The sequence below is a fragment of the Lichenostomus cassidix genome, chromosome 29 (assembly GCF_008360975.1).
Source record: "Lichenostomus cassidix isolate B80296 chromosome 29, HeHo_3.0, whole genome shotgun sequence".
Taxonomy (NCBI): domain Eukaryota; kingdom Metazoa; phylum Chordata; class Aves; order Passeriformes; family Meliphagidae; genus Lichenostomus; species Lichenostomus cassidix.
Window position 1 is genome coordinate 2,311,274 of NC_139509.1, and position 9,749 is coordinate 2,321,022.

General features: G+C 66.8%; 1 protein-coding gene across 1 annotated transcript; it reads left to right on the top strand.

Moving 5' to 3' along the window:
* Positions 1–1,226: 1,226 nt before the first annotated feature.
* On the top strand, positions 1,227–7,098 carry RBMS2 (RNA binding motif single stranded interacting protein 2). Its single transcript, XM_085041007.1, has 13 exons — positions 1,227–1,457; positions 2,610–2,758; positions 2,854–2,912; positions 2,987–3,078; positions 3,156–3,313; positions 3,955–4,034; positions 4,110–4,219; positions 4,294–4,340; positions 4,425–4,518; positions 4,620–4,667; positions 5,748–5,855; positions 5,945–6,022; positions 6,869–7,098. Exons 1-13 carry the CDS (start codon positions 1,392–1,394, stop codon positions 6,947–6,949), a joined length of 1,170 nt encoding a protein of 389 aa, XP_084897133.1. The 5' UTR covers positions 1,227–1,391; the 3' UTR covers positions 6,950–7,098.
* The last annotated feature ends 2,651 nt before the right edge of the window (positions 7,099–9,749 follow it).

Sequence of the window (9,749 nt, forward strand, 5' to 3'; positions counted from 1 at the left end):
CAGATGCTCAGGTGCACCCAAGATGCCCCACAGACCCCCCAGGACCCCCCAATGCTGCCCTATAGACCCCCCAGGTGCTCCATCCTGACCCACAGACCATCCCCACTCCTGTCCTACAGACACTCAGGTGCCTCCAGATGCCCCTAAGACACACCACAGACCCCCCAGGTGCCCTCAGGAGCCCCCATCCTGCCCATACACCTTCTCAGGGCCCCCCAGACCCCCCTAAGACTCCCTACCCCGTCCTACAGACATTCAGTTGCCCACAGGATGCCCCAGAAACCCCCCAGGTACCCTAAAATCCTCTCATATTCCTCTACAGACCCCTCGGAACCCCTCAATCCTGCCCTGAAGACCTCCAGGAACCCCCTAGGACCCTCCATCTCGCCCTACAGACCCCCAAGAGGCCCCACAGACCCCTCAGGTGCCCCCAAATTCCCCCCTTTCCCGACTCCAAGATGGCGGCCCCCAACCCGCCCTCAGCCGAGGGGCGGAGCCTGTTGGAGTCACGTGACACAGAAACCACGGCAATATGGCGGGGGCGGGGTGTGGTGTCCGACCACGTGACCAGCGCCTCCAAAATGGCCGCGCCCACGGTGAGGCGGGAAGGCGGGGCTGAGGGGTAATGGCGGCGGTGGGCGGGGCTTCATTTAAAGGGGCCGCGCAGTATTGGGGTGGGGGGGCAGCGACATCCCCCCGACGTGGAGGGAGGCTCAGGGGGTGCAGCCTCCCCCCGGGTGTTCGTGGGGGCGACACCCCGGGTGACGCCGCTGCGGCAGGGCGTGGGGTGGGATGTCGCCCCAGTGTCCCCCCGTGTCCCCCCGGTGTTCCTCCGGTGTCCCGGTCGGACGGGGTGGCCTCATTTGTGGGGGTACAATACCCAGGGTGGGGGGAGACCCCCAGGGGATCGTCGCTGTCGTGGGGTTGACGGGGGTGACTGGGGGGGTGGCGAGGGGCACAGGGGGTGACACCGGGGGTGACACCGGGGGGATGAGAGGTGACACCGGAGGGTTACGGGGTAAGGGACGGGACAGGACCGGGGGGGGTTGACCGGACCGGGGGGGTAGGGGGTAACGGGGCAGGACCGGGGCTGCGCGATGACGCCGAGGAGGTGACGGGGCACCTCCCAGCGAGGACGGGGAACACCGGGAGGGTGCGGCGGGTGACACCGAGGGGCGACGGGCAGCACCGGCGGGGGAAACGACGGGGAACACCGGGGGAGAACGGGCAGCACCGGGAGGTGAGGAGCGGCACCGCGGGGACACCGGGAGAGGACGGGCAGCCCCGGGCGCGGCCCGGCGCTAGGACCCGGTGCAGCGGGGCCCGCCCGGATTCCAGGCTGGCTCCCGGTGTGACGTCACGCCCGGTCCCGGCCCCTCGCGCTCGGCAAAATGCTGCTCTCGGTGCCGCCGCGCTCGGGGCTCCCCGCCTTCGCCTACAATAAGAGCGGCAAGAAGGTACGGCGGCGGGGGGCGGCGGGCGGGGGTCACCGGGGGGCTCGGTTGGGCGGGGGGGACAGGCGGGGGCGGGTCCGGGGCCGTCCCGGCGGGACAGGCCTGGGGGGGGCGGGGAGTGGGGTTCTCAGAAGGGGGGGACACCCCAGCGAGCGGCCATCCCCCCCGGGAACGGAGCGGGGACACCCCTGCGGGTGGCACCCTCCGGTCATGTCCCCCCTGCGGTCCTCGGGGGGTCCCGGCGGTGTCGTCTCGTCGTCGTCCCCCCCGTTCGTGCCTCAGTTTCCCTGCGGTCAGCGGTGCTGGGGGAGGGGGGGATGGAGAAGAAGAGGGGGTCACCCCCACCCCGCCTCCCCCCGCGGGGACACGCCGAGTTGCAGCAGCGGGGGGATTTGGGGGGTGCGAGGAGCTGGGGGGGGACGTGGGGTGGCATTTGGGGTGGGGGACAGGGGACAGGGACCCTCCTGTGAGGGTGATGGGGACCGTGGGACAGGGGGATGACAAGGCCCATGATGGCCTAGGGGGGTGAGGGGGTCCAGGGGTGCCGCGGGGAAAGATGGGGACCTCCTGAGTGGGAGGATGGGGACCCCGGTGGAGAGGAGGATGGGGACCCCCGGGGGAGGGTGATGGAATCCGGGGGTCCCGGGGGAGGGAGGAGGGTGGGGACCCCGCAGGAAGAAGGATGGAGACCCCCATGGGGGCAGAATGGGGAGCCAAGGGGGAATTCGGGGCCTGATGGGAACCCCGGGGGGAAAAATGGGGCGCAGGGGTGGGATAATGGGGTTTGGGGGGGAATGATGGGGTTCGGGGGTCCCGGGAGAGGTGACAGCGTTCCCGGGGGGGTGGCAGGGTTTGGGGGGGATGTTGGGGGCCGGGGGGGGCCGGGGTGCGGGGGCAGCCGAGGGTGATTCATGTTTTCACGTTGACATCAGCCCGGAGGTTTCCAGCTGCCGCTGCCTGCGGCTCGAGGGTCTCCGGGAACGGCGGGGGGGTTCCCCGGGGGTGCTTCCCGCAGCCTGGGGGACCCCCAGGATGGGCAGGGTCCCCACTGAGGGTCTGGCAGCCCCTCCCCGCTGTGTCCCGCGGGGATGGGGCAGGATTTTGGGGGGCTGCGGCAGAACCACGCTGGGTGCTGACCCCCTCCGACCCCCCCAGCAGCCCTATGTGCCCCCGGCGCAGCCCCTGGGCTCCCCCAGCCCCAGCCCTGCCGGGGGGGCCCCAGACCAGCTCAGCAAGACCAACCTCTACATCCGGGGGCTGCACCCCGGCACCACGGACCAGGACCTGGTCAAGCTGTGCCAGCCGTGAGTGGGGCTGGGGTCTCACTGTCCCTCTCCAGAGCCCCCCAGGGAGGGCTGGGGGTCCCACTGAGGTCTGACACCCCCTTTTCTTCACCCAGCTATGGGAAGATTGTCTCCACCAAAGCCATCCTGGACAAGACAACCAACAAGTGCAAAGGTTGGGGGGCAGCGGGGCTGGAGGGGGACCGGGGGTGTCCTGGGGGTCTCTCTGACCGCTCGCCCCCTCCCCAGGCTATGGTTTCGTGGACTTTGACAGCCCCACGGCTGCCCAAAAGGCCGTGACAGCGCTGAAGGCCAGCGGGGTGCAGGCGCAGATGGCCAAGGTATTGACCCCCCCTCGACCCCCAGAGCCACCTGGGACCCCCCCAACGGGCCCAGACAACCCCTGACCCCCCCACAGCAACAGGAGCAGGACCCCACCAACCTGTACATCTCGAACCTGCCGCTGGGCGTGGACGAGCAGGAGCTGGAGGCGCTACTGAAGCCCTTCGGGCAGGTGGTCTCCACCCGCATCCTGCGGGACCCCCACGGGGCCAGCCGGGGGGTGGGCTTCGCACGGTACGGGGGGGCCTGGGAGGGCTGGGCTGGGGGGGCCTGGCAGGATTGGGAGTGCTGGGGGGGCTGCAGGCTGTGGGGGGGCTGAGGAAGACTGGAAGGGCTGGGGGAGGCAGAGACTTGGGGGGGCTGCAGGGGCTGTGGGGGCCCTGGGAGGGTGGGAGGTGCACAGGGGTGGGGGGCTCTATGGGGCTGGGGGTGCTGCAGGGAGGATGGGAGGATTGGGAGTGCTGGAGGGGCTGCACAGAGCTGGGGCTGCAGGGTGTGGGGGGGCTGAGGAAGATGGGGAGGGCTGGGGGAGGCAGGAACTTGGGGGGGGATGCAGGGGCTGGGGGAGCACTGGGAGGGTGGGAGCTGCACAGAACTGGGGGGGCTGCAGAGAGCTGGGGGGGCTGTGGGGCTTTGGGGGACCCAGGAGAAGGAGTGCTGGGGGGGTGCATAAGACTCGGGGGGGCTGCACGGGACTGGGGGGCATGAGAGGGTGGGGAGTGCTGGAGGGGTGTGGTCTCGGGGGGCACGTGGGGATGGATGAAGTGTATTTGGGGCTGCACGAATTTGGGGAGGGGGGTGCACAGGGCTGGGGGTGACACACAGAGCTGGGGGGGCCCCGCCTGTGGCCCCTGGCCCAGCCCTGCTCCCCCCAGGATGGAATCCACGGAGAAATGCGAGGCTGTCATCACCCACTTCAACGGGAAGTTCATCAAGACCCCCCCGGGGGTGCCAGGTGGGCTGGGAGGGTCCTGGGAGAGGATTTTGGGGGTGCTGGGGGCTGGCTGGCGCCACTAACACCCCCCCTTAGCCCCCCCAGACCCCCTGCTCTGCAAGTTCGCCGACGGGGGGCAGAAGAAGAGACAAAGCCAGGGCAAGTTTGTGTCCAACGGCAGAGCCTGGGCCCGAGACGGCGACACGGTGAGGGGGACACGACAATTTGGGGGGCTCCGGGGGGGCTGTGGGGCAGCGCTGACCCTTCTCCCCCTCCCCAGGGCACCGTGACCTTGGCCTACGACCCTGCGACGGCGCTGCAGAACGGGTGGGTGCCTCAGGGCCCCCCCGCTCCCGGTGGGGTGGGGGCTGCCGGCCGTGGCCCCCCCAGCCCTGACCCCCCGCCCCGCAGGTTCTACCCAGCGCCCTACGGTTTGGCCCCCGGCCGGATGTTGCCCCCCGCCGCCCTGGCACCCTACCTGCCCTCCCCCGTGTCCTCCTACCAGGTATGGAGGGTTTGGGGGGTCCTGGGTGGGGGTCCCCACCTGGGGAAGGGGTGGGGTGCTCGTGGGAGACCTCACGTGATCCCACCTGGTTCCACCTGCAGGTCCACGGCCCCACCTGGATGCACCAGTCCTACCTCGTGCAGCCCACGGTGAGCCACGCCCTGTGCCACGCCCTGTGCCACGCCCTGTGCCACGCCCTGATGGGTGGAGGGTGGGAGCCCCCCCCCCGTGGATCTGCCCCACCCACACCTGCCCCGCCCTGATGGGGGAGGGGATGCTGGGACCCCACCTGTGCCCCACCCACCCTTGCCCCACCCACCCCTGCCGATAAAGCCCCACCCCTTCAATATGCCCCTCCCACATTGCCAGGAAGCCACGCCCACCTCAGCCAGGCCCCACCCACTGTCAGCACAGAGTGGCTGTGGGGGTCCCTGGGGGCTGTCCCATGGTCCCTCCCTGTGGGTGTAACGCCCCATGTCCCCAGTGTCCCCCCTGTCCTTTGTGTCCCATGCCCTGTGTGTGCCCTGTGGGTCCCTATGTGTCCCCATGCCCTGTTCCCCTCCTGTATCCCCTGTATGTCCCCAAGTCTTCCCCCATGTGTCCCCATGATCCCATTCCCTATGTGTTGTCCCCCTGCCACCATCCTGTTGTATTGTATTTCCTTATGTCCCCCATGTGTCACCTGTCCTTGTGTCCCCCTGCCCTATATCTCCTATATGGCACTGGTGGTCCCCATGTCCCCCCCCAAATGTGGCCTTCATGTCCCCCCATGACCCTGATTCCTGTATCCCCAGTGTGTCCCCATGGCCCCCGTCCCTATATCCCCCTCCATGTCCCCGCTGTGTCCCCATGGCCCTGGTCCCTGTGTCCCCCTATGGCTCTCCTGTGTCCCTATGACCCCTGTTCCTCTGTCTCTTCTGTGTCCCCCTATGTCCTCCTGTGTCACCTGGTGTCCCCATGGCCTTCCCGTGTCCCTATGACCCCTGTTCCTGTGTCTCTGCCATGTCCCTCAGTGTCCCCACGTCCCTGGTCCCCATGTCCATGCATGGCCCTGTCCTGTGTCCCTATGGCCCCGGTTCCTGTGTCCCCACTGTGTCCCCCCAAGTCCCCAGGGCCCTGGTTCTCATGCTTCTCCCATATCCCCCCCATGTCCCTGTGACCCTTGTCCCCGTGTCCCCCCCGCCGTGTCCCCCATGTCCCCATGTCCCCACACTGACGGTGCCATGCAGGGCGCGGTGCTGGCCCCCGCCGTGGACCACGCCGTCCCCCTCCAGCCCTCCGTGGTGGCCCCCCTGGCCCAGCAGCTCGGCCACCTCTCTCTGGGCAGCGCCGGCACGGTAAGACCCCACCATGACCCCCCCCCCTCCCCAAAAACCCCCTGACTCCCTCCCAGACCCCCTGACCCCCACCCCACCGCTGTCCCCAGTATGTCCCTGCTGCCACCGCCGTCCCCGGAGCCTTCATCCCGCCGTACCCGCCGGTGCCACCCGCCCTCCCGCTGGAGGTGAGTTTTGGGGGTTTGGGAGGGTCAGGATTTTGGGGAATCAGGATTTGGGGGTTGCAGGATTTGGGGGATAAAGGGGGTGCTGGGTTTGGGGGATCAGGATTTGTGGTGCAGGGTTTAGGGTGCAGGGTTTGGGGTGCAGGGTTTGGAGGATCACGATTTGGGGTGCAGGGTGTTGGGGGTGCAGGGTTTAGGGTGCAGGGTTTGGGGTGCAGGGTTTGGAGGATCACGATTTGGGGTGCAGGGTGTTGGGGGTGCAGGGTTTGGGGTGCAGGGTTTAGGGTGCAGGGTTTGGGGTGCAGGGTTTGGGGGATCAGGATTATTTGGGGTGCAGGGTTTGGGGATCAGGATTTGGGGTGCAGGGTTTAGGGTGCAGGGTTTGGGGTTTAGGGTGCAGGGTTTGGGAGATCAGGATTTGGGGTGCAGGGTTTGGGGGATCAAGATTATTTGGGGTGCAGGGTTTGGGGTGCAGGGTTTGGGGGATCAGGATTTGTGGTGCAGGGCTTGGGGTGCAGGGTTGGGGGGATCAGGATTATTTGGGGTGCAGGGTTTGGGGGACCAGGATTTGGGGTGCAGGGTTTGGGGTGCAGGATTTGTGGTGCAGGGTTTAGGGTGCAGGGTTTGGGGTTTAGGGTGCAGGGTTTGGGAGATCAGGATTTGGGGTGCAGGGTTTGGGGAATCAGGATTATTTGGGGTGCAGGGTTTGGGGTGCAGGGTTTAGGGTGCAGGGTTAGGGGTGCAGGGTTTGAGGATCAGGATTTGGGGTGCAGGGTTTGGGGTGCAGGATTTGGGGAATCAGGATTATTTGGGGTGCAGGGTTTGGGGTGCATTAACCCGTCCCCGCAGGACGGCGGAGCCGCCCCGACCCACGGCCCCATCGAGTCTCCATCCGAGCCCGGCGCCTTCCCCTACCCCTACCCCAAGTAGCGGCGGGGGGGGCCCGGCCCGAGGGACCCCCCCACTCCCCCGGGAGGGGCTGCGCCGGGACCCCCGCCCGGCCCGAGGGACCCCGAACCCACCGGGAGGGGCTGCACCGGGACCCCCGCCCTCCCGGTGCCCCCCACCCCACCGCGGCCTCGGGAACGCTCCGAGCCCCTAACGGGGGTCTCTGAGCCCGGGGTGGGGTGGGGGGGTCCCGGTGCGCTGCCCCCCCCTTGTCCCCCCTGCCTCCCCCTCGGAGGGCTTTTCTTCCTCCCGCGTTTTCTAAAAAACTTTAAAAAAAGACAAAAAACCCACAAAAAAAAAGGCAAAAAAAAAAAAGGCAAAAAAAGGCAAAAAAAAAAAAAAATAGGCAAAGCCGCCGCGCGCCACCCCTGGGGGGGGCCGGGGGGTCCCGGCCGCCCCCCCCCCCTCGTGCTTCCAGGGCCCGCGGCCCCCCCGGCCCCGGTGCCCCCCGTGCCTTCTGCTGCCCGGTGCCCCCGGCTCGGGGTGTCCGGGGTGGGGGGGCCACGATGAGAACCCCCCCACCCCCCCAATCTCCGGGCACAGCCCCCCCGCAGGGCCGGGGGTGCTGCCCTCCCCCCCCCAGCCATTCCTGCCCCCGGGGGGGTCGGTCAAGTGCAATAACCCCCCCTCCCCAACCCCCCCAGCTTCGACGGGCGCCCCGAGGGTCAACCAGGCACTTTAGAGCCCCCCGCGCCCCCCCCGGGGGTCCCGGGCCACCCCCCCCGCCGCCCCCCCCTCGCCCAGCGACAATCAGGGGGTCCCGCGGGGGTGGCTTTTGCAACCAAAGATTGGGGTGGGGGGGTCGCGGGGGGGGGAAGCTGAGCCCCCCAAGGCTTCGCGCCCCCCACGCCGGGGGTCTGTCCGTCCGTCCCTTCCCGAAGTGGGGGGTGAAAAACCCCCCAAACCCCCCCAGATCGCTTCCAGCTCCCCCCAGCTCTGCCCAGGGGCCTTCCGGTTCTTCCAGCCCCCTCCCCAGCCCAGGGGGGTCCCCAGAAAGGTCCCCCAGACCCCCACCCGGGGCAGCGGGACCCCCCCCCGCCACACATCTACCTCACCCCACAGCTCGGGGGGCGCCCAGCCCCGCTTTGGGGGTGTTGGGGGGGCTTCAACCCTTTGCCCCCCCCTCCCCCAGGGGTGACGCCCCCCACCCCCCGGTTTCCAGCCATCACCCACCTCCCCCCTGTTGCTGCTACTGCCCGGCGCCCCCACTTTGGTCGGGGGGCAGCAGCCCCCCCAAGGAAGGAACCAAAGAGGGAGACCCCCCCCAAAAAACCCTCCTCCCCCTCCGGGGCTGGGGGGGCGCTGGGACCCCCGTGCTGAGCCCCTACCCCGCTGCTGGTTTGGAGGGGGGGCTGAGATTTGGGGTCCCGTCAGCCCTGGGTGGGGGGGGGCTCGAGAAGCCGAGACCCCCCCCTCCGGCCCCCCCCGGCCCCCCCTTTAATTTATACGTAGCGCATTTTGTACAGGTTTTTAAGTTGCTTTTTTTAAAAAAAAAAAAAAAAAAGAAAATCTCGAGAGGTTTCTAGTTTTGTATTTTTCTTCCTCCTGCTTCCGCGCTCGCCCCCCGGCGACCCCCAACCCACCCCGCGACCCCCGACACCCCCTTCGAGGTTGGTTTTTTGTTTTTTTTTTTTTAAATAAAAAGGCGAGAAAAGGAAATGTGGCTCTGTTGTGAGATGGGGGAGGGAGAAAGGGACCCCCAAATTAGGGGTTCCCACAACCCCTCTGCCCTCAGCCCCCCATCACCAAGCCCCCCAGTATCCCCCCAGGAGTCCCCAAATTCCCCCCAAAATCCCCAAATCCCCCTCCCCAAATTCCTAAATTCCACCCTCATCAAGGGTCTCCACTTCCCTATCACCTCCCACCACCTGACCCCCCACTGTCCCCCAGGAGTCCCCAAATTCCCAAATTCCGCCCTAAATTCCACACCCATCAAGGGTCTCCATTCCCCCATCATCCCCCACCACCCCAGTATCCCAAATCCCCCTCCCCAAATTCCTCCCCAAATTCCATCCCCCATCAAGGGTCTCCTCCATCACCAAGTCCCCCAGTGTCCCCCAGGAGGCACCAAATTCCCAAATCTCCCTCCCCAAATTCCCCCAAATTCCATCCCCCATCAAGGGTCTCCTCCATCACCCCAAATTCCACCCCCAGTGTCCCCTCAGGAGTCCCCAAATTCTGAAATTCCCCCCAAATTCCCAAATCCCCCTCCCCAAATTCCCAAATGTCCCCAAATTTCCAAATCCACCTCCCGAAATTCACCCCCACATTCCACCCCCATCAAGGGTCTCCCCCTCACCCCCAAATTCCACCCCCCAGTGTCCCCCAAGAGTCCCCAAATTCTGAAATTCCCCCAAATTCCCAAATCCCCAATCTCCCCCTAAATTTCCCAATCCCCCTCCCCCAAATTTCCCCCCAAATTCCACCCCATCAAGGGTCTCCCCCTCACCCCCAAATTTCACCCCAGTGTCCTCTCAGGAGTCCCCAAATTCTGAAATTCCCCCAAATCCCCAAATCTCCCTAAATTTCCAAATCCCCTCCCCCAAATCCCCCAATCTCCCCCCAAATTCCCAAATCCCCCTCCCCAAATTCCCAAATTTCCCCCCACAAAGGGCTCAGACCAGCGAGTGTTTATCAAACGTGAGTTTTTTATTCTCGAACGCAACACGCGGGGGGGGGCAGGGGGGGTCCTACAACTCTTTTTTTGGGGAGGGGGAAGGGGGGGACATCAACAGGCAACAGCGAGGGAGGGCGGGGGGAGCCGCCCCCCCTCCTCTAAACC